At 41.5% G+C, this 25,162-nt stretch overlaps 1 protein-coding gene across 1 annotated transcript in view; it reads left to right on the top strand.

The window, feature by feature from the left end:
• Positions 1–25,162, top strand: part of scarb2c (scavenger receptor class B, member 2c) — a 102,455-nt gene that overhangs the window by 12,712 nt on the left and 64,581 nt on the right. The window contains exons 3-6 of the mRNA XM_060935577.1: positions 15,343–15,487; positions 17,410–17,598; positions 22,871–22,962; positions 24,651–24,770. Coding sequence (XP_060791560.1) covers positions 15,343–15,487; positions 17,410–17,598; positions 22,871–22,962; positions 24,651–24,770 — 546 coding nt within the window. The remainder of the gene's footprint in view (positions 1–15,342; positions 15,488–17,409; positions 17,599–22,870; positions 22,963–24,650; positions 24,771–25,162) is intronic.

Below are 25,162 nucleotides of genomic sequence, written 5' to 3'. Positions count from 1 at the left end.
GTTCAGCAAAAAGAGAAATCTATGTTGGCAGAATGAGGAATTTAAAATTGACTTAATTAAGAATTCTTAATAAAGATAAGTGTTATCATAGTTTGGATTATCATTGGCATACATCGTTGGCAAAACATAAAATTCTTAATGCAGACTGTTGCCTTGAAATTTCAAGTATTCTCGACTATTCTTTTTTTACAGTGTACGGAATGTCCGTATTTTATACGGATTTGATTCAATAAACGTAGTATACGGGCGTATAAATAAAGTTATACGGATTCTTTAAAAAAAAACTTCAATATTTATTTAGAGCTATAATCAATTCCCACGATGATAAAAGAACGCATAACATTTACAAACGTACTGTACACCACACACAGCCAGTAAAGAGTCTTATGAAATCGCGTGTTATCTTGTGGTAGCGAGACTTCGTTCCACTTTTAAAAACAAAACAATTGAACTTTTTGTGTGTTTATTAAGACATAAGTTAAATTGTAAGCAAAAAATGGACTTTAGAAAAATATTTTTTGTAAGCAAAAAAAAAAAATTTTTTTGTAAGCAAAAAATGGACTTTAGAAAAATATACAATTGTGCAAAATAAGTTGTCTTACAAAACAGTGGTCTGCGCAGGACAGTTTGTAGCCATACAGTCTGTTACAGCAAGCCTAACAGCTTGAGCACGGAACTTGTGAACACGGAACTGCCAGTGTTGCCAGATTGGGCGGTTTTAAGTGCATTTTGGCGGATTTGAACATGTTTTGGGCTGGAAAACGTCAGCAGTATCTGGCAACACTGCTGATAACTTTGTTTATACTCTTGAATAGCTCTTCTTCATGACGACAACCGGAAGTGTACCAACACGATGGGGCGTGTAGCGCCACCTGCGGCTCGGGTGCACAATGTACCTCACACAATAGCTCGATTAACTTGTGTGCATGTAGGATTGGATTTCTCTGCCACCCCTGCTGGGACCCTTAGCTCGATTGCCGACAGTAGCTCGATTTGGATGTGCATGTAAACGCACTGACTGGAGGCTGGGTGTGAACAGCGAGTCATTAGGGTGATCAAAGGATTGCCCGTTAGGGTGATCAATGGAAATCTGACTCTCTCTATCCTCCTGTGAGTCACCGAAAACAGCTGGGTCCTGGCGTACACCCAGCCGTCTGGGAAGAGTGTCCAAGACCGCATTGTAGATGGTTGATAAATGATGTCTTAGACCCCCACCTCTGTTCAGTGATGGCCGTTCCAGGTTGACAAAAATGGCTTCTTTAACTCCTCGCTCATACCAACGATCCTCTCTGGCTAAAATACGTACGTTACAATCCTGAAATGAGTGTCCTTTGTTGTTAAGATGAATGTAGACAGCCGAGTCCTGGCCTGAGGAGCTGGCTCTCCTGTGTTGAGCCAAGCGCCTGTATAGCGGTTGTTTTGTCTCCCCAATATAGGAGTCCGTGCAATCATCACTGCACTGAATTGCATACACTAGGTTGTCCTGTTTGTGTCTGGGTATTCTGTCCTTAGGGTGGACCAGTTTCTGCTTCAGGGTGTTACTGGGTCTGAAATGTACCGGAATGTTGTGTTTGTAGAAGATCCTCCTGAGTTTCTCGGATAGACCAGAAATGTAGGGAATGACAATGTTCTTGCGTTTGTTCCTGTTATCGTTCTTGTCAGTTATGTTCCTTTTTATGCTCTTTAGGAAAGCCCAGTTGGGATAACCGCAATTCTGAAGTGCTTTCTTGATACGATATCCCTATTAGTCAGACAGAACTGAGGAAGCCTTTCGGACGAGAGGTGAAACGTTTTCAAGAATCTTCAAGCAAGTCCAGTTGCCCTTTTCTACCACCCACAGTGTCCTATAGAGATCTTGCAGTCACGTGACCGGAAAGTACACAGCCGCCATCTTGTCCGTAAAAAACACAGCTGAATACTGCTGCACTCGTGTACAGAATGGATCAATTTCAACCGACGGACTACACAGCTCATTTTTCTAATGAACAGATAACTAGATATATGTCTAAAATAAACAACCTACAGATTAGTGACCCTTATGGCTTACCGGACGGAGTTTTCACGACCGTGTCAGTGGATGTTGAACTGCCAGCGGAATACCCGGATGTGTATAATTACCTCATTAACTTTCCCTCGCTGTTCAGTGGTGAAGCACTGCGTGCTTATAAATCTCTGGACAGTTATCTTTACAGAAATTCAGGATTTGTCAGCGACTCAGATGTGGCATCTTGTAAACAAGAAAATAACAATCCTCATTGGATGGGTAAGTCACTTAAGTATTGAGTATAGCACTGACCAGCCGATTATAGAATAGAATAAGGTAATTCCAGCTGTAATTCCAAATCGTCCATCTTGTTTAACATGGATCTGGCGTTGGAGAGATAGAGGCTTAGCAGTGGAGATTTGAGTGGCTGTTTTCTGAGCTTAGTCAACAGGCCGGCTCTGCAGCCTCGCTTTTGCTTCCGCTCCCGGCGCCGCCTCCTTCGCTTTGCTTCCGATAATAATCCACGGAGACCCCGCTGGTCTCGCTATCTCGTCCGGAATGTTGTGCATGCGATGGAAATCGCTACAAACCGTCATTTTCTGCTGGAAACCAATGTCCAGTAAGTCCATACGGTTGTAGTGGATATTGAAGTCCGGTACAGACGAACAACACGCAAAAATACACACAAAAAACATAAAAAACGTGCACAGGTAGGGAGAGCTTGTAGCCGCAGCCGTTGTAGTAGAATTGTATATAGTAGGGTTTTCCAGAAGAAAAGGTAGAAGTAGAAGCAGAACCAGAAGTAGAAGGCGGAAATATGGCGTTTGACCGACAAGATGGCGTCTGTCACAATCTGGATCGGCTGTGACGTCACATGCAAGTGCTCCATTGCTTGCATTCTGATCTAAGCGAGAGCGGGGGGATACGTAAATGAGCAGCAGCAGCTCACAGTTGATCTTGGTTTAACCTTCGCTACATTGCATGTCTCCGTCCTGCACTCAGCACCAAGGATGCTGAAACACACATCCACGCTTTTATTACATGGTGATTAGATTATTGTAATGCTTTTAGCCAAGTCCATTGTTTGGCTTTATTATACTTAAAACTCTGCAGCCAGAGTCCTCAGCCACACTAAACACTCGGCACACATCGCCCCTGTCCTCCAGAACCTCCATCACTCCTGTTCTATATCGCATTCAGGATAAAATTATTCCGTTCACTTTTAAAGCACTCCATGGTTACACTCCTCAATATCTAATGGAAATCCTTCAACCCTACTCTACCATTCGCAGTCTCAGATCTTCATCTTCTGCTCTGTTGTCCATCCCCAAATTTAAACTCTCCACCATGGGTTCCAGGGCATTTAGGGTTGCAGAACCCAAGCAGTGGAATTGGGTTGGTAAAAGATGCTATATAAATTGAACTGGTTGTTGTTTATGCCTGACCATGGTCAAACTTCTTTTACCCCACCATCCTCTGGACATTATGACATAAAGACGATGTTCTGTTTACTGTCTATTTACTTGTCTTGATGGACAAAAATAAAGGCTCCTTGAGTTCTTCAGTTGCCGATCAACTATCTCGGCTTTATACAACCCTTTATTACCCCTTTTTATTGGTAGCTCTGTAACACAGCCTGTGTGTTTTTCTGGCTTGTCCCTTCGTTTTTATTCATACTGTTGCATATAAATGACCCTTGATGTTGTGTGTTATGCCGCTTTTCCACTACAAACGCGGCTGAGTCGGGCTGAGCCGTGCCGTGCTGAGTCGAGCTGAGTGGGGCTGTTGGAGTTGCATTTCGACTACAACCGCGCTGAACCGTGCTGGCTGGAAGTGGGTGGACACATTGGGTGGAGTTAGCGAAAGTGGGTGGACGTCACGTGATGTCGTTAAGCGGCGCAAACAGTGACATCAGTGATCTTTTAAGCGGTAGTCTCACAACCCGGATAGTAAACAATAAACATGGAGGACATGGAGTCGTTAGTGTTGCTGGTCTTGGTGCTGTGGCTTGTTGTCACCGACAACGCCAACAGATACTGGCAAGAGCGTATAGATGAGGCGAGGTGCATAAGGCTTCAGAAATTCTCGTAATTCGTAATTCTCCTTCTTCCGGGTTTACGGTGTTTACAGATCCCAGCGCACTCGCGGGGCGTGTGTGGGCATGTGAGGACACTCCTCCTCACCAATCGGTGCACAGGGGAGTGTCTGCTCACGCCCCCAGCCTCACTCAGCTCGGTTTGGCTCGCTTCAGCCCCACTCCAAAACCGTGCGAGTTTTGGGTGCTAAGCAGGGCTGAAGTGAGCCGAGTCGTGCTGTTTTGAGATAGTCGAAACGCGAGCCGTGTCGGGCTGAAGTGAGCTGAAGTGAGCTGAAAAGGGTAGTGGAAAAGGGCCATTAGTAGTGTGTGTGGGGGGGACCCTCACAGATCTGGTAAGCAGCTTCACTTTAATAAACACTTCTTTTAAACATGACCCGTGGAAGGCAGCTTTGTACACATAAAACTTAATTCCTTGAGCAGTTTTAACATGTATAAGGCTCCTTTTCATGCATTTCTTTTGAATCAAACCCGGGTTCCTCTTTGGTTCGGTTTGTTTCGGCAACTTAAAGATCTGACTTTCAGATGTTTCAAGTGTAGGTCATAAAAATAACTTTTCCCGACACCCAATTATTTTTGTTTAGTGGACCGAAAGCTACTGAATTCAAATCACAGACTTCCAGTTTTGGTAGTTTTTTTAAAAATAGAACAATTAATGAATTTAGGGCCACGTGGCTGTAAATTCTCCTAAATTCTCCACTCTTTTTTTTTTTTTTTTTTTTTCCTGCTTCACCATGACCCAGTTCAAGATACTACATCATACGTGACGTGGTGGGCTTTCCCTGTTCACGCAAGGCATTATGGGATACAAATTTGAAACAGGAGAGAAAAACGGAGGACGTGAATGAAACGTGAAAGACCGACTACAGTAACGGAAAGCGAGAAGAAAAGACGTTATGTTATATATGAAGGAAAGGAAACGCAGGACCAAACTAATAAATATCGGCGGTCAGCGAGCACCTCGGTGCGATCAGCTATTCGTTTAGCGACAGAATGATGGAACTGTCAGTGCACGCTCAAAGGTAAACCTGCGCATGCGCACACGGACTTCCTCTGTTTGTTCGACTGCGCGAAGTGAGCGATTTCATGCACGTTATTTGCTCGGGAATCAAGTTAAATTAAATAACTTACCAGCCACAGAATGGTCTGGCATTTTATTTATTTATTTATTTATTTTTAGATATTACAGAAATAAACATATCAGAATGACCAAATTTCAGAGGGAACTAAATTTCACCGCTTTTATGAAATCGAAAGGCCGTCTAGCTTTTAATGTTTACACTTGGGTAAAGCAATCTGAGAGCATCTGAGCGACACGGTCTCAGTCCGGTTAGAAAGCAGACCCGGTCTAACAGCAGAAAGCTCAATGTTCTCAGTCTTGTGAATTTTGGGTAGCAGGCAGCAATTTTTAATAGATCTGAGCTGCTAAACTGAGCCAAAGGACAGAGCTGTAGCTCTGCAGAAATGCAGGGAGCTCTGGATATTTGGACTGATGAGCAAAAAAAGAGAAAATAAATGTTGGATTCTATACACAGTTTTTAAACCTGGTATTTTTCTAATTATCCAGTAAATTATTGAGGGCTGAATCAGTGTTCTCCATGCTGACGTGATGTCTCTTTAAATTTCTTTGTACACTTGGCGTAATTTACAAAAGAGTTCCATCGATGTTATTTTGTTTGCTTTTTGGTTTGTTTAATTATTCGCAGTGTGAAACCAAACCAAATAGGAAATACTTGTTCATGGTAAGAAAGTACAGAAATGAAGCTACACGCTCAATGAATAAATGATGCATGTGAATTAAAAAAAAATCAATAATCAAAATTAAAGCGACATGACTAGAAAAGATTTTTGTTGTTTGGTGCTAGACTTCAAATGTTCAATGTGTTTGAGAAAGTGTTAACACACACTCGTTAAAGAATATTGCTCTCTCTTACTTTCCGTCTTCAGCAATGAAAACGGAACCGAATAAGAGCCAGCCTCAGAGAGGAGCTGGATCTCAGCTGCATGTGTAACATTTTTGCAGCAAGTCACATCTTGTATTTGCGACTGCAATAGAAACCTGTTTTTAAATTCTCTTTTGGTTTCTTCTTTATATCATTGAATGTACCATACCTGTGTGTTTATCTCATCTCGTTATCTCTAGCCGCTTTATCCTGTTCTACAGGGTCGCAGGCAAGCTGGAGCCTATCCCAGCTGACTACGGGCGAAAGGCGGGGTACACCCTGGACAAGTCGCCAGGTCATCACAGGGCTGACACATAGACGCAGACAACCATTCACACTCACATTCACACCTACGGTCAATTTAGAGTCACCAGTTAACCTAACCTGCATGTCTTTGGACTGTGGGGGAAACCGGAGCACCCGGAGGAAACCCACGCGGACACGGGGAGAACATGCAAACTCCGCACAGAAAGGCCCTCGCCGGCCCCGGGGCTCGAACCTGGACCTTCTTGTTGTGAGGCGACAGCGCTAACCACTACACCACCGTGCCGCCCCCTGTGTGTTTATACCACCAAAAAATGAAATGTTGATTTATTATTTATTTATTTATTGAAGCAAACATGTTCAACATAAGAGTTAAAGCAAGACGGACTTTTAATTTCATAAAATCGATGAAATTTAGTTCCTTCTGAAATTTGGTCATTGTGATATATGTTTATTTCTGTAATACAGTATCTAAAAAACCCAAAACAAAACCAGGCCATTCTGTGGCTGGGAAGTTATTTAATTTAAATTGAATCCTGAGTAAATAATGTGCATGAAATCGCTTGCTTTGTGCAGTCAAGCAGACAGAGGAAGTCCGTGTGCACATGTGCAGGTTTATCTTCTTCTTTGGGGTTTTACAGCAGCTGGCATCCACAGTGTTGCAGACAGGTTTACCTTTGAGCGTGCACTGACAATTCCATCATTCTGTTGCTAAACGAACAGCTGATCACACCGAGGTGCTCGCTGACCGCTGATATTTATTAGTTTGGTCCTGTGTTTCCTTTCCTTCGTATATAACATAACATCTTTTCTTCTCACTTTCTGTTACTGTAGTCGGTCTTTCACGTTTCATTCGCACACTCACGTCCTGCATTTTTCTCTCCTGTTTCAAATTTGTATCCCACAATGCCTTGCGTGAACGGGGAAAGCCCACCACGTCATGCATGACTTATGGTAGTATCTTGTATCGGGTCATGGTGAAGCAGGAAAAAATAGTGGAGAATTTAGGGCCACGTGGCGCTAAATTCATTAATTGTTCTATTTTAAAAGAAAACTAATAAAATTGAAAGTCTGTGATTCGAATTCAGTAGCTTTCAGTCCACTAAACAAAAATACTTGGGTGTCGGGGAAAATTAATTTTTCTGACCTACAGTTGAAGAATATGAAAGGCAGTCTACCTTTAAGATCATGTGTATTTAAATTTGCTTGACTTTTTAGCCTTCGGGAGTTTAACGAAACAGTGTAGAATACCAGCTTCTCAGGTTTTCAGCTTTTCAAAAATTTGTTTCTGTGTATATACAGCGCCCTCCACAATTATTGGCACCCCTGGTTAAGATGTGTTAAAAGCCTTAAAATAAATTCAATTTTTATTGCAGAAGCATAATCTCACACTGAAAATTGGAGGAAAATTTAACCCTTAACTCAAGTGAATTTAAAAAAAAAATGAAAAAAATCCCTGACTAAGAAATAATTATTTTTCATAAAATCACCTGTTCCACAATTATTGGCACCAAAACAATTCCTAGAAAATAAATGTAATTGAAGCATTTCTGTCATTTCTACTGTAGTTTATAAAGTTGATCAGAGTATCTAGGACAGGGGTGGGCAAACTTTTTGGCTCAGGGGCCACATTGACTTTTGAAATTTGCCAGGCGGGCCGGGCCAGCACCAAATTCATACATATCGAACATAAACTGGAAAAGCTTTAGTGTTGTTGTAAGGCCTTCACTGACAGAGACCCAAATGCAGATCAGATTGACATTTATTTTAGTTCTCAGTCAACAAAGGCGGAGCAGAAAAATGTTTGCAGTTCAATAGATTGGCACTGGATCCATCCAGAAAAGTAATCCACACACACACACACACACACACACACACACACGTGACAGTAAGAAAAGTAGCACACTTAATTCTTAAATTACATCTTTGAGCTGCCAGGATGAGTAGGATGCCAGTGTATTTGTATATTTGTATCATTTTATACATACAACTAAATTGCATATCATTAAATTGAACTAAATTACATATCAGTACATATCATTTTTGTACATTTCACTGAACTCGTAGATTTACACCTGAGTGGTTTTTTTAACCATCCACTTCCAGCCTGCCAGTACAACCAACCACCATTAGTAGGAGAGGTACCACACCATTCCAAAATGTTTGCAGTTCAACAGTTTGGGTACCACACCATGCCAACATGTTTGCAGTTCAATGGTTTGGCACTGGATCCATCCAGCCCACAACATCAAACAAAACAGCTCAAGAAAGCAAAAAACTCCAAACTGGTTTTCAGGTTCAAAGTCACTCACTGAAATATTTCCAGTCCTCAAAAAATCAAAACACAGGTTCCAAACAGGTTTTCATATTCCAAAAGGCCACTCATAGATCAGAGTAACCTCCACAGGCAAAAGTCCAGGAACAGATATAAGCAGAAGTAAGGTCAGCTGCTCATAATACACCTATAATAGCAGACAGGGACATAAATGAGGGGCGGAGCAGACACCCAAAAGCACATGGTACAACCCCGATTCCAAAAAAGTTGGGACAAAGTACAAATTGTAAATAAAAACGGAATGCAATGATGTGGAAGTTTCAAAATTCCATATTTTATTCAGAATAGAACATAGATGACATATCAAATGTTTAAACTGAGAAAATGTATCATTTAAAGAGAAAAATTAGGTGATTTTAAATTTCATGACAACAACACATCTCAAAGTTGGGACAAGGCCATGTTTACCACTGTGAGACATCCCCTTTTCTCTTTACAACAGTCTGTAAACGTCTGGGGACTGAGGAGACAAGTTGCTCAAGTTTAGGGATAGGAATGTTAACCCATTCTTGTCTAATGTAGGATTCTAGTTGCTCAACTGTCTTAGGTCTTTTTTGTCGTATCTTCCGTTTTATGATGCACCAAATGTTTTCTATGGGTGAAAGATCTGGACTGCAGGCTGGCCAGTTCAGTACCCGGACCCTTCTTCTATGCAGCCATGATGCTGTAATTGATGCAGTATGTGGTTTGGCATTGTCATGTTGGAAAATGCAAGGTCTTCCCTGAAAGAGACGTCGTCTGGATGGGAGCATATGTTGCTCTAGAACCTGGATGTACCTTTCAGCATTGATGGTGTCTTTCCAGATGTGTAAGCTGCCCATGCCACATGCACTAATGCAACCCCATACCATCAGAGATGCAGGCTTCTGAACTGAGCGCTGATAACAACTTGGGTCGTCCTTCTCCTCTTTAGTCCGAATGACACGGCGTCCCTGATTTCCATAAAGAACTTCAAATTTTGATTCGTCTGACCACAGAACAGTTTTCCACTTTGCCACAGTCCATTTTAAATGAGCCTTGGCCCAGAGAAGACGTCTGCGCTTCTGGATCATGTTTAGATACGGCTTCTTCTTTGAACTATAGAGTTTTAGCTGGCAATGGCGGATAGCACAGTGAATTGTGTTCACAGATAATGTTCTCTGGCAATATTCCTGAGTCCATTTTGTGATTTCCAATACAGAAGCATGCCTGTATGTGATGCAGTGCCGTCTAAGGGCCCGAAGATCACGGGCACCCAGTATGGTTTTCTGGCCTTGACCCTTACGCACAGAGATTCTTCCAGATTCTCTGAATCTTTTGATGATGATATGCACTGTAGATGATGATATGTTCAAACTCTTTGCAATTTTACACTGTCGAACTCCTTTCTGATATTGCTCCACTATTTGTCGGCGCAGAATTAGGGGGATTGGTGATCCTCTTCCCATCTTTACTTCTGAGAGCCGCTGCCACTCCAAGATGCTCTTTTTATACCCAGTCATGTTAATGACCTATTGCCAATGGACCTAATGAGTTGCAATTTGGTCCTCCAGCTGTTCCTTTTTTGTACCTTTAACTTTTCCAGCCTCTGATTGCCCCTGTCCCAACTTTTTTGAGATGTGTTGCTGTCATTAAATTTCAAATGAGCCAATATTTGGCATGAAATTTCAAAATGTCTCACTTTCGACATTTGATATGTTGTCTATGTTCTACTGTGAATACAATATCAGTTTTTGAGATTTGTAAATTATTGCATTCCATTTTTATTTACAACTTGTACTTTGTCCCAACTTTTTTGGAATCAGGGTTGTACTTAAAAACAAACACCAGCACTACAGCAGCCACCCACAACAACCAAAATTACTAAGAATTATACTTTTTATATTATTATGTCTGTAAACATGTGAGTACCATCTTATTACAGCTCCAACATAGTTTTAAAAAGAGAAAGTGTTAAAACTCACATTCACTTTTAGTTGGAGCAGTGTTGTTGATCGCCCTTCTTTGCCAGCGCATCAAAGTCTGGTGTTAGTTTTGTTGTGGGAAGTCTCAGAACAGATCTGAGGTGTTCATCACTCAGCTGGGATCTGTGGGGTGCTTTGTTTATGTTCATCACACTGAAAGTTTGCTCACACACGTATGTGGAGCCAAACAACACCAGCATCCTCTGCGCCATCCTTAGGATGTTTGGAAATGTGTCTGCACTCAGTGAAGCATAAACTCACGCAGTGTAACTGAGTTGAACTTTTCTTTCAAGACGGGGTCGCTCTGAAGATCAATGTAACTCCTGTGACGCCGTTTCGGGGTTCTGTGTGAAGGGACATGACACCATCTGAAGCGACTTGTCAATTTTGTTGAAGTCAGAGAACCGACGACAGAATTCTTTATGCAGGTCGTCCAGTAATCCCGTGTATTTCTTCACACGTCGAGGGGCCTCTGTCAACGTAGCCAGTGTGGGGAAATGAGTGAATGACTTCTTTGACATTTGTTTTGAGAATAAACCAAGCTTGGTTTTGAAGGCTATGACGTTTTGGTGCATTTCATGAACAAACTGCTCTTTCCCTTGTAGCTTCACGTTCAGGTCATTCATGTGAGTCAGTATGTCCACAGCAAAAGCGAAATCACAAAGCCAAGCTGTGTCACTCAGCTCAGGAAAGTTGTCAGAATTCCCATGCAGCTCCAAAAACGAGATGATCTCCTGTTTGAGCTCCCATACACGTTGGCATACCTTCCCCAAACTTAACCAGCGGACGTTGGAGTGGTACAGCAAATCCTGGTGATCGGCGTCAGTTGCTTCCAGAAACGCAATGAACTGACGATGCCGAAGTCCCCTCGCTCGAATGAAGTTGACAAGTTTGACAACTGGCTTCACTACGTGGTCAAGCTGCAGTACAGATTTACACAATGCTTCCTGGTGGATAATGCAATGAAGGAAAATAACTTCTTGCTCAGGATTATCCGCTTTTACTTTGTCCTGAATTCTTTTTAGCAGTCCTGTGTTTTTTCCCGTTAGGTTTGGTGATCCGTCTGTGGTAACGTCGGCGAGCTTACTCCATGGTAGCTTGAGCCTTTCGATGACCCCCGACACACTGCCATACAGGTCCTCTCCTCGCATTGTCCCTTTTAGCGATTCCATGGCCAAAAACTCTTCTGTAATCTCAAACTGGTCGTCAGTCCCTCTGATGAAAACTAACAACTGAGCGGTGTCTCTCACGTCATTGCTCTCGTCTAAGGCCAGGGAATATAATGTGAATGACTCCGCTTTCTTATTCAGCATGCTAGCCAAGTCATCGTCAATCTGTTCAATGCGGCGAGTCACTGTCCTGCGTGATAAACTGATTTTTTCAAATTTGTCCTTGCTCTCAGGACACAAGATGCCTGCTGTCTCGATCATACATTCTTTAATAAACTCCCCTTCGGAGAAAGGCTTGCTGGATTTGGCCAATTTAAATGCGAGTAAATAATTTGCCTTTGTGCTTGATTCTTGAATGGCAGTTTGTCGGATGAAGGTGTTTTGCTGAGCCTGCAAACCAGCTAGCAACCGCTGAGCTGTATTCGTCCGTTCTTGCGCTGACTGGTTGTTAGCATAATTAGCATGCTTGGAGGAAAAGTGCGGTTGGATGTTATATTCCTTTAAAACTGCAATGGTTTCTTTGCAAATAAGGCATACAGCCTTTGATCGGACTTCAGCAAAAAAATATTTAGTTGTCCATTCTTTATTGAACACCCTGCACTCACTGTCCACTTTTCTTTTTTTAGGACCACTCACTGTAAAGTTTTATCCTGTGTTCTCGAGATCATCAGTGGCACGGGCGCCAGAATGACTTCCATGGCACGCGCTGCACCACTCTGCAAATGTAATCTCGCATGAATACGACTGACTGGAAAGACGGATCTCTAGAACACTTGTCTACGTGATAACACTGAAGCTTATATATATTAAATATAGATCTTATAGAAATAAGATCTTATAGAAAATTAAATATAGATCTTATAGAAAACGCCAACGGGCCGGATGTGGCCCGCGGGCCGTAGTTTGCCCACCTCTAATCTAGGAACCTTTAATTAGTAATTCATCACATCCTGTTTCTCTGAGGTATAAATATGATGTGACACAGAGGCCTATTTCTCTTATCCACTCTTCAACATGGGAAAGACAAGAGAACACACCGTTCAAGTAAGGCAGATATGTGTCGACCTTCGTAAGTCAGGCAATGGCTACAAGAAAATAGCCACTCGCCTACACCTGCCCAAATCTACAGTCAGAGGAATCAAGAAGTTTACAACATCTGGAACAGTGGTAAACAAGCCTGGACGAGGATGCAAGATTATCTTGCACGCACAGTGAGGAGGATGGTAAGAGAAGTAAAAAGTTCTCCAAAGCTCACTGTTAGAGAACTGCATCAAAGAGTAGCGTCTTGGGGTCACAAAGTCTCCGTAACAACCATCAGGCGCTATCTACATGCCAACAAGCTGTTTGGGAGGCATGCACGGAAAAAGCCTTTTCTCACTTACAAGCATAAACGTAAACGTCTGGAGTTCGCTAAGCGGTACTGGGACTTCAACTGGGACCGTGTGCTTTGGTCAGATGAGACCAAGATAGAGCTTTTTGGCAACAAACACTCTAAGTGGGTCTGGCGTAACACACAAGATGAGTATGTGGAAAAGCACCTCATGCCCACTGTGAAGTATGGGGGAGGATCGGTGATGCTGTGGGCCTGTTTCTCTTCCAAAGGTACCTTGTTAGGGTGCATGGCATCATGAACTCTTTGAAATACCAGGACATTTTAAAATCAAAATCTGTTGGCCTCTGCCCGAAAGCTGAAGATGGGTCATCACTGGGTCTTTCAGCAAGATAATGACCCTAAACATGTGGCCAAATCTACACAAAAATGGTTCACCAGACACAAAATCAAGCTCCTCCCATGGCCATCTCAGTCCCCAGACCTCAACCCAACTGAAAACCTGTGGGGTGAGCTGAAGAGGAGAGTGCATAGGAGAGGACCCAGGACTCTGGACGATTTAGAGAGATTGTGTAAAGAGGAATGGCCGAAGATCCCTCTCTCTGTATTCTCCCATCTTGTGAAATGTTATAGGAGAAGATTAAGGCCAAGTTTACATTAGACCGTATCTCTCTCGTTTTCTTCGCGGATGCACTGTCCGTTTACATTAAAACGCCTGGAAACGCCGGGAAACGGGAATCCGCCAGGGTCCACGTATTCAATCCAGATCGTGTCTGGTCCGGTGCTGTGTAAACATTGAGAATACGCGGATACGCTGTGCTGAGCTCTAGCTGGCGTCGTCATTGGAAACGTCACTGTGACATCCACCTTCCTGATTTGCTGGCGTTGGTCATGTGACGCGACTGCTGAAAAACGGCGTGGACTTCCGCCTTGTATCACCTTTCATTAAAGAGTATAAAAGTATGAAAATACTGCAAATACTGATGCAAATACTGCCCATTGTGTAGTTATGATTGTCTTTAGGCTTGCCATCCTTCCACTTGCAAGTGGTAAGTGACGCGCATACCCGATATGCACTAGGATCACACACACAGCGGCTCAGTCCCGAATCACTGCTCATGCGCTTCACTCGCGCGCTCTGTGAGCTGCGCAGGGCCGGAGTGCGCACCCTCCAGAGGGCACTCGCTGTTCAGGGCGGAGTGATTTTGGAGCGCAGGATGCCTGCGGAGCCGAGCGTATCCGTGTATTGGCGTTGCTGTGTGCACGCGAATCGTGTATTGGCGTTGCTGTGTGCACGCTAATCGTTTTAAAAATGTTAATCTGATGATCCGCTGATACGGTCTAATGTAAACCCCACCTAAGTGCTGTCTTGTTGGCAAAAGGGGGTTGTACAAAGTATTAACATAAGGGTGCTAATGATTGTGGCACACATGATTTCATGTAAAATAATAATAATTATTATTTTTTTAAAGATATTTTTGGGGCTTTTTTCACCTTTATTGGATAGGACAGTGTAGAGACAGGACAGGAAATGAGTGGGAGAGAGAGACGGGGAGGGATCGGGAAATGACCTCAGGTCGGAATCGAACCCGGGTCCCCAGATTTATGGTATGGCGCCTTATCCACCTGAGCCACAACGCCCCCAATAATTATTTCTTAATGTGGGATTTTTTTTCCCCACTGAATAAATGCACTTGAATTAAAGGTTGGATTTTTCTTTTTTTTTTTTTTTTTGCATTGTTGTCCTACATTATTAAAAAAATAAAAGAATTTATTAGAAGCCTAAGAACATATCTTAATGAGGGGTGCCAATAATTGTGGAGGGCGCTGTGTGTAAGTGTGAACACACGTGTGTGCGTGCGCATGCAGTTGTGGTCAGAAGTTTGCATACACAGCAATATTGGTCTTTCAGTGGTGTCTTTGAACTGAAGAATGATTGTACAACATACATCATTAATAGAAAAAAAAACAAGAATTTGCTCCACAAGTCTTAATTTATTTTGTTTTCTGAAGTCAGCAAAGGTAAAAAATTTACATACACTTATGTAATTTCATGGTGTTCTCTCTCTCTCTCTCTCTCTCTCTCTCTCTCTCTCTCTCTCTCTCTCTCTAATTAAAAAATGATTTTTGTGGAAGCTCTGTTAAAGGTTAAACATTTTAAATCATCAACACCAAATCACATGCCAAGTTGCTGAAGCTGACTTTAAGGTTACAATGTGCTGTGTTCTGGTTTTGACTTGCTTTTTTTTTCTTTTTCTTTTTCTTCCCCCTCACCCAAGAGAGTATCGACCTATGGAAGGAGTGAACTTTATGTACAATGGCACCAGAGTAGCTGCAGTTAACCCAAAAACATACATTTTCGAGCCCAACATGTCCCGAGGATCAGAAGATGACATCATCAGGACTGTCAACATCCCAGCAGTGGTGAGACACTGGCAGTGTCCGAAATGCCGCTTAGTTCACGCTTAGTCATCTGTTGCTATTACATTATCACATGTTGATAACTGTGTAACCGTAAATCTATATTTGATGTGGTTTTATCACAATCTAGAATTTTAAAAAAAGAAACGAGTGATGATTGAGCTGTATTATGAGCTCAGTTCAGTGTCTCTTTAGGGTTAAGATTAGGGTTTAAGACTAGTTTGTATGAATCTAGCTATCATTACACTGTGATTTTGTACAACTTTTGATTTTGAACTTTTTTCCCCCCCAATTTGGCATTTATATACACAACCCCAAATCAGAAAAGGTTAGGAGGTTATGGAAAATAGTACATAAAATCTGTAAACGCCTTTTTGTACAGCTGAAGATGAGAGAAACTCCTGTTCCTAGCCTCAGAATCCTGTTCTTGGCTGACTGGAGTGAACCTTATGTGGTCTTCTGCTGTTGTAGCCCATCCACCTGAAGGTTCAATGTTCTGAGATGCTTTTCTGCTCACCACTGTTGTAAAGAGTGCTTATCTGATTTACCGTAGACCTTTGACCCCAGTCAGGCCAACCTCCTCCGACCTCTTTAATCACAGTGTTTCCTCCTGAACTGCTGCTCACTGAATGCTTTTTATCCCCCCGCTGGCCGAAAGGCCCGAAGGGGGATTATGTCCGTCCATCCGTCCGTCCCGGGAAGGGTGCTCACCTTCTGAAATCAACTCCTCTCACAATTTGTGGAGGAATTTCACCAAACTTGGCAAAAGGCATTGTTATATGTTGTTAGTACGCATATTGCAATTTCGTTAAATTCGGTCACGTTTAACCAGAGTTACAGCCCTTGATTAACAACCTTGTACTTTCACAATTTCATGAAGGTGTGCTCGCCTTCTGACATCAACTCCTCTCACAATTTTTGGACGAATTTCTCGAAGCTTGGCAGAAGGCCTTGTTATATGACGGTAATACGCATATGATGATTTAATTTAGTTTGTGAAAATTTTCCCAGAGTTTTGACCCTTGATTTAAATAACTTGTACTTTGACAATTTCATGAGGGTCTACGTTCTTCTGAAATCAACTCCTCTCACAATTTGTGGAGGAATTTCACCAAACTTGGCAAAAGGCTTTGTTATATGACGGTTATACACATATTGAAATTTCATTTAATTTGGGCAAATTTTCCCAGAGTTATGCCCTTGATTATTAACAAACTTGTACTTTGGCAATTTCATCAAGGTGTTCTTGTTTTCTGAAATCAACTTCCCTCTCAATTTTTATTATCCCCCGCTGGCCGAAAGGCCTGAAAGGGGATTATGTCGTGGTGATGTCCATCTGTCCCGGGAAGGGTACTCGGCTTCTGAAATCAACTCCTCTCACATTTTTTTGGAGGAATTTCATGAAATTTGACCAGGTTCTTTGTCATATGTCGGTAATACGCATATTGCAATTTTGTTCAATTCATTTGCATTTTGCCAGGGTTATGGCAGAATTATGGCCGAGGGATATTGTGCTCTCGGAGCACTCTTGCCCCCCCCCCCCCCCCCCCCCCCACCATTCTGTCTAAACTCTAGAGACCGCTTTATGTGAAAATCCCAGGAGATCAGCAGTTTCTGAAATATATGAACTATCCCATCTAGTCCCAAAATCTATGCCATGGTTCCTGAGATCACATTTTTCCTCATTTGGTCATTTGACGTGAACATTAACATGACATTGCGCCACTGCGACATGATTGGCTGATTGGATAATTGCATGAATGAGCAGGTTTACAGCTACAGGTGTTCCTAATAAAGTGTATAGTAGTGTAGATCTCAATATCTTCATGTTCATTATGAATCACAAATTCCAACCCAACAGAGGTCTCAGTTTGTATTAAACCACAGTTACTGTGTATTTGGTGTGTGCGTGATTTTTCTTCCAGACAGTGATGGAGAAGTTTCAAAATTCCATCTTCAGCCGTATAATCTCTGATTTGATGAAAAGTAAAAATGAGAGACTTTTTGGGACATGGAAAGTGGGACAGCTGCTCTGGGGCTATGAGGACCCGTTACTCAAAGAACTTAAGACGTTTGATCTTTCTCTGGACCCCAACTTCGGGCTATTTTACAAGGTATTGTGATAAACTGACGGTATGATAAACTACTGAAGGTTTATTAATTAATTTTATCACAGCAACATGGGAACATGATTTTCACAATCCTGTTAAGTGACAAACCATGCTTGCAAGAATTTTTTTTTCCAGCTGTAATGTAATGTTAACCGTATTAACAGACATTATTATTAGGAAATTTTTGAATTTGAACTACTTTTTTCCAGTAATTAGAGTTTTTGTTTAGTTCGATGCAAGACAGAAATGTTTCTGAAGGTACGGTATAACCCCGTTTCCAAAAAAGTTGGGATCCTGTGTAAAATCTAAATAAAAACAGAATGTGATGCTTTGCAAATCATGGAGACCCTATATTTCGTATCAAATATTGAAACTGAAGATATTTATTTTGTTTTGACGTTCATGCCACCGACACATTTCCAAAAAAGTTGGGACAGGGGCAACAAAAGACTGGGAAAGTTGTCATGCTAAAAAACACAGCAGCAACAACAAAACATTTGGTGAAACCTCTCAACTAATTAGGTTAATTAGCAACAGGTCAGTAACATGATCGGGTATAAAAAGAGCATCCCAGAGAGGCGGAGTCTCTCAGAAGTAAAGATGGGGATGGGTTCACTGCTCTGTGAAACACTTCATGGGCAAACAGTGCAAAAAAAAATTGAGAATAATGTTCAACATAAATTGCAAAGAATGTGGGGATCACATCATCTACAGCAGATAATATCATGAAAAGATTCAGAGAATCCGGAAAAATCTCTACTTAAGAGACAAGGCTGAAAACCAAGATTGGATACCTGTGATCTACAGGCCCTCCGGCAACGCTGCGTTGAAAACGGACATGATTCTGTAATAGAAATCGCTGTATGGGTTCGGAAACACTTCCGAAAACCATCATCCGCGAACACAGTTCATCACTGCATCCACAAATACAAGTTAAAACTAATAAATAAACAATATCTAGAAATACCACTGGCTTCTCTGAGCCCTGAGCTTATTTATGATGGACTGAGGTGAAGTGGAAAAGTGTCTTGAGGTCTGACGAATCAAAAGTAGAAACACAGTTCACAAGTCAGCATCCGTGATGGTATTGGGGGGGCGTTAATGCACATGACATGGGTAGCTTTTGGAGCAACATATGCTGCCATCGAGACAACATCTTTTTTCGGGAAGGGTTTACTTATTTCAGCAAGACAATGCAAAACTGCATTCTACACGCATTACACCTGCATGGCTCCATAGTAAGAGTCCAGGTGCTAAACTGGCCTGCCTGCAGTCCAGATTTGGCACATTATGAAATGGAAAAATATGACAAAAAAGACCTCGATCTGTTGAGAAGCTGGAATACTATAAGAGGCAAACATAGGCCAACATTTCACTTTCAAAACGACAGCAATCGGTCTCCTCAGTTCCCAAACGTTTACAGTGTTGTTAAAAGAAGAGGTGATACAACACGGTGGTAAACATTCCTCTGTCCCAGCTTTTTTCAAACGTGTCAAATTGGTATCAAATTCAGAATGAGCATATATTTTTCAAACAACCATAAGATTCCTGTTTCAACATTTGATATGTTGTCTTTGTACTATTTAAAAAAAAAAAAAAAAAAAAAAAAAAATATATATATATATATATATATATATATATATATATACAGTATATATATATATATATTTTTTTTAACCAGCGTCCTAACTTTTTTGGAAATGAGGTTGTAAATGTCATGTAGTGTTTAACCCTTTGGTGACTGACCCCTTGAAAATGGTTCCTCCAGGAACCATGACATTTCAGTTGTCAAGACAACGGAAAAACTAAAATACAAATACAAGAGCATTTTGTTTTGTGCACAAGAGCATTGTGACATATCTTTCTGTTTTTGTATTTTAGTTTTTCCGTTGTCTTGACAAATGAAACATCATCGTTCCTGGAGGAACCATTTTCAAGGGGTCAGTCATCAAAGGGTTAAGACAACAATACAATGAAGTATACGGAAATATTCGGATTTTCTTAAATCTTTTCGCCATGTAGCTAGTTTAGCCTTTTCTACCATAGAGCAGTGGCATATTGACATTATAACCGCATATACATACAACCCCAATTCCAAAAAAGTTGGGACAAAGTACAAATTGTAAATAAAAACGGAATGCAATGATGTGGAAGTTTCAAAATTCCATATTTTATTCAGAATAGAACATAGATGACATATCAAATGTTTAAACTGAGAAAATGTATAATTTAAAGAGAAAAATTAGGTGATTTTTACATTTCATGACAACAACACGTCTCAAAGTTGGGACAAGGCCATGTTTACCACTGTGAGACATCCCCTTTTCTCTTTACAACAGTCTGTAAACGTCTGGGGACTGAGGAGACAAGTTGCTCAAGTTTAGGGATAGGAATGTTAACCCATTCTTGTCTAATGTAGGATTCTAGTTGCTCAACTGTCTTAGGTCTTTTTTGTCGTATCTTCCGTTTTATGATGCGCCAAATGTTTTCTATGGGTGAAAGATCTGGACTGCAGGCTGGCCAGTTCAGTACCCGGACCCTTCTTCTACGCAGCCATGATGCTGTAATTGATGCAGTATGTGGTTTGGCATTGTCATGTTGGAAAATGCAAGGTCTTCCCTGAAAGCGACGTCGTCTGGATGGGAGCATATGTTGCTCTAGAACCTGGATATACCTTTCAGCATTGATGGTGTCTTTCCAGATGTGTAAGCTGCCCATGCCACATGCACTAATGCAACCCCAATACCATCAGAGATGCAGGCTTCTGAACTGAGCGCTGATGATAACTTGGGTCGTCCTTCTCCTCTTTAGTCCGAATGACACGGCGTCCCTGATTTCCATAAAGAACTTCAAATTTTGATTCGTCTGACCACAGAACAGTTTTCCACTTTGCCACAGTCCATTTTAAATGAGCCTTGGCCCAGAGAAGACGTCTGCGCTTCTGGATCATGTTTAGATACGGCTTCTTCTTTGAACTATAGAGTTTTAGCTGGCAACTGCAGATGGCATGGTGAATTGTGTTCACAGATAATGTTCTCTGGAAATATTCCTGAGCCCATTTTGTGATTTCCAATACAGAAGCATGCCTGTATGTGATGCAGTGCCGTCTAAGGGCCTGAAGATCACGGGCACCCAGTAGGGTTTTCCGGCCTTGACCCTTACGCACAGAGATTCTTCCAGATTCTCTGAATCTTTTGATGATATTATGCACTCTAGATGATGATATGTTCAAACTCTTTGCAATTTTACACTGTCGAACTCCTTTCTGATATTGCTCCACTATTTGTCGGCGCAGAATTAGGGGGATTGGTGATCCTCTTCCCATCTTTACTTCTGAGAGCCTCTGCCACTCCAAGATGCTCTTTTTATACCCAGTCATGTTAATGACCTATTGCCAATTGACCTAATGAGTTGCAATTTGGTCCTCCAGCTGTTCCTTTTTTGTACCTTTAACTTTTCCAGCCTCTGACTGCCCGTCCCAACTTTTTTGAGATGTGTTGCTGTCATGAAATTTCAAATGAGTCAATATTTGGCATGACATTTCAAAATGTCTCACTTTCGACATTTGATATGTTGTCTATGTTCTATTGTGAATACAATATCAGTTTTTGAGATTTGTAAATTATTGCATTCTGTTTTTATTTACAATTTGTACTTTGTCCCATCTTTTTTAGAATCGGGGTTGTATAAATTGTTCTTCTTTTTTTTTAATATAGGCAAATAAATGCAAACACAGTTTGTGCTTGTAGAACATGTGCATGTGAGGGTGCATGTTTTGAAAAGCAGAAATATTACTAAGCAGAAGTTAGTTAATAGTCAGAAAAGTGCTAATGCCTGTATTTTAAAGGTCACGCTGGCTAAGGTTGGAAAATCTCAATGTTGATTTGTGTTTTATTTATGGATCATGTGTGTATGGAATCAGTAAAAATGATCTTAGTGGTAGAACATTACTTCAGGATGTTAGTATAGGAAAGTCTGTGTTATATTATACTGTATAATGTCAGAGCTACAGTGTGTATATATACAGTACCAGTCAAAAGTTTGGACACACCTTCTGATTGAATGTTTTTATTAATTAAAAGACACTTCCTGTGTTGAAGTAATGATGGATGTTGTTTCTTTTTACTTAGTTGAGCGGTGCTTGACATAATATGGATTACTGCAGTTGTGTCAAGTCAAAGTCCCTTCCCACGCCATGTGGCGCATAGGGCGGTGGCAATCTCCGTTTCCGTAGCCTTCGGCCTCTCGCCTATTACATAGCTAGGGTTACAGCGGGGGGCGGGTCCTCCGGTAACTGCGAGAGTTTGACTCCCCACTCGCATCTGTATTGCAGCGTGCCTTGCCAGATGGCAGCAGGTACCATTTTTATGATGGTCTTTGGTATGACCCGACCGTGAGTAGAACTTGCGATCTCCCGATCGAGAGGCGGACACGCTAACCACCAGGCCAACTCGCGGTTGTGGGATAGGGCTATTTACTGTATTATTATTTATTATTTACAGTTTGTTCTCAAATGCATTAACAAGGCAAGAAATTGCACTAATTAAATTTACTTACTTACTTATCCTCTTCTTCCCTGGTGGGAAATAAGGCCCCGACCTGGTGATGCCATTCTTGGCGATCCTTCGCTACTTTTTGGGCTTCGCCCCATGTAAGGCCCATCTCTTCACGTTCGGTCTGGACTGTTCTTCGCCGGGTTGTTTTGGGTCGTCCAGGCCTACGCCTCCCAGCAGGGGTCCACTGTAGCGATGCCTTTGGTATGTGCCCCTGCTCCATTCTTAAAACGTGTCCCAAGCATTTCAGGCGACGGCGCTTAATTTCCTGTATGATGTTGTAGCAGCCCGTCTATCTATAGAGTTCTTCATTCGACGCTAATTAAATTTAACAAGGCACTAATTAACTTTCACGAGGCATTCCAGATGATTACCTCATGAAGCTGGTTAAGATACTGCCAATTGTGTGCAAAGCATCATCAAGATAAACGCTGGCTACTTTGAAGAATCTAAAATATTAAACTTTGTTTTTTAACCACATAATTGCATACGTGTTCCATATGTTATTTCAGTATTGTTCTACAATGTAGAAAATATTAAAAATACAGAAAAACCCATGTATGAATAGGTGTGTCCAAACTTTTGGCATGTAACTATCTAGCGACTTGATCACTGTGTGAGCAAGGTGTAAGACATTTTTAAGCAGATCGACTGACTGTTTTAACACTGCATTTGTTAAACTGGCTGCAAAAATATTTGGATTTACTTGTGTTTAACTTCAGATGAATGGCACAGACGACGGCGAATATGTGTTTTATACCGGTAAACAGAACTATCAGGACTTTGCTCGAGTGGATTTATGGAGAGGCCAGAGGTAAACTTATCTAGAATTACAAATAAATGAAAAAAAAAACACAAAACAAAACCACAATTTAATAAGATTTGATCTGCTTTTCTACTCAAGTTTTTTTTTAATCAAATGTGTCAGATAACGGAATCCAGGGACACATGTCCACCCGGGGGCATTTTGAGTTATTGACAGATTCAGAAAGTACAGTTTCTAAGCTTTCCAATGATGCCTTCCATGTGGAGATCTGACAATATTTGAAGAATGTGTGGCCTTTTGAAAGTGTATACTTCTTAAAACAGAAAAGGGAGAAAATCGCCCTCAAAGTTTTCCATCTCAGCTACTCTGGGTGCAGGGCGGGCACATAATGGTGCTCATTTGCATGACATTAAGGAAAGCTCTACCCCCTACGAGCTAGCACGATGCTACTTTCATGTAAACAAAGATCACCACGTCAATTTTCCTTCCATGCAAAGTATGCCCAACACAATTATGAAGTACAAAAATAAGTCCTAAAGTATACTTTAACGTTTTGTGGTTGGAAAAATTACTCACACCGTAAGAAAGAAAGATAGCACGATGATGACACAACTAACACAATGCTAGTTTCATGTAAAGCCTCGGTCACAACCGGCCGTACGTGCTCCTACGGCCGGTCTACATGCAAAAAATGCAAGAAACGCACGGAGGGCGCGCATGAAATGCACGAGAGTGCGCGTGTGACGTGCTGATTTTCGAGCCGCAGACCGGCCGCAGAGGTTCGTTGTCATGTCAAACAAACTCTACAGGCGCTTACATTTTTTTCAGGTTGCAAGACAAACTTACGGCCAACGCGCATCTTTCTCCGTGAACAAAAAAAAAACCGCAGCGATTTGGGAAACGCCAAAAATCGCACGGCCAAAAAATCGTACGTCCGGTTGTGACCTAGGCTTAACCAAACCACAACACTCTCCGTTACATGCAAAAATAACCACACAGCCTTAGATTAATAAACTTACCCCATCAGAAAGAGAAATGGCGCCTGCACACACCAATGCCTCCGATGGAATGTAATCCTAGAACTTCTATCATCTGATGTGTATCATCTGATCGTGTATCATCTGATCATTCAAGTATTCCATTCAATCTGGAAAACGAGGTTGCGTTTTTTTTGCTAGAAATGGTTATCTCCGATGTAAATACCATGTGTCTGTTTGCTTCGCGGTGTTTCAGCTCCTCTGCGCTCTGTTTAGCTTGCTCATTCCATAGTGAAATTACACGCCTGTATGCAGGTTAAGTAGCCACGAGCTCAGCTCGTATCATACAGCTGATTTGCGAAAAAACAAAAGACTTAAATCATCATGTGAATGGCCCATATGGTAATTTACCCACACCCCCCAGCAGGCTACAGTCCTGACAAAAACGAGACAATTTGCAACAAAAAATGTATGCTTTTCCAACAAAACAATCTATTATCTGAAATACTGATTGCATTCTTCAAGATCTCAACTTGCACATGATGGAAAAAAACAAAAATCACAAATTTAAAAAAAAAATGCTTCTTTTGCGATTATCTTGGATTCGTTTCGGCTGACATGTGTCCCTGGATTCGGTGAGGGGTCACAAATTTTCTTAGTCAGCTGTACTAATTCCAATCCAGTGCTTCTGTGTGTGTGTTTTCTAAGCATTCACTGATTGATTTGTTGCTTGTGTGTTTCTTGTTTCTCTCTTTGCAGTTCTCTTGATTGGTGGACCACAGACGAGTGCAACATGATCAATGGGACCAATGGCGCAACCTTTCATCCGATCATCACCAAGACGGAGAAGCTCTACATGTTTTCATCCGATCTCTGCAGGTGAAGACTGAAGCGTAATAATCGTCTTCACGTCTCTAGTGCAGTTTATATCTACCTGTTTAAATTTGTAAATCCAGAGACAAGCGAGAGCAAGTCATAAAAGAACAAAAACATTGTGTTTTGGGCTTGTGCGAGGTGTACAAGTTGGCGTCTTTATAAATAAATACGTAGATAAAGTGAGACGAGTACACATTTTCTAAAAGAAGTAATTATCACGTGACCGTTTGACACCTTGGAATGTCACAGATTTCTGTTAAACGTGGATCATGAGCTTTTAAAGATCTTGTCGCACATTTCAAGTAACATGCGGACGTACTATTTTTTTTTTTAATGATGCCATTATCTATACTAGCATTATATTTAAGTTATTCCATGAAATCAAGTCGTACGTG

The sequence above is a fragment of the Neoarius graeffei genome, chromosome 12 (assembly GCF_027579695.1).
Source record: "Neoarius graeffei isolate fNeoGra1 chromosome 12, fNeoGra1.pri, whole genome shotgun sequence".
Classification (NCBI taxonomy): Eukaryota; Metazoa; Chordata; class Actinopteri; order Siluriformes; family Ariidae; genus Neoarius; species Neoarius graeffei.
Note: the sequence above shows the minus strand (reverse complement) of the source record. Positions and strands in the feature narration are given on the sequence as shown.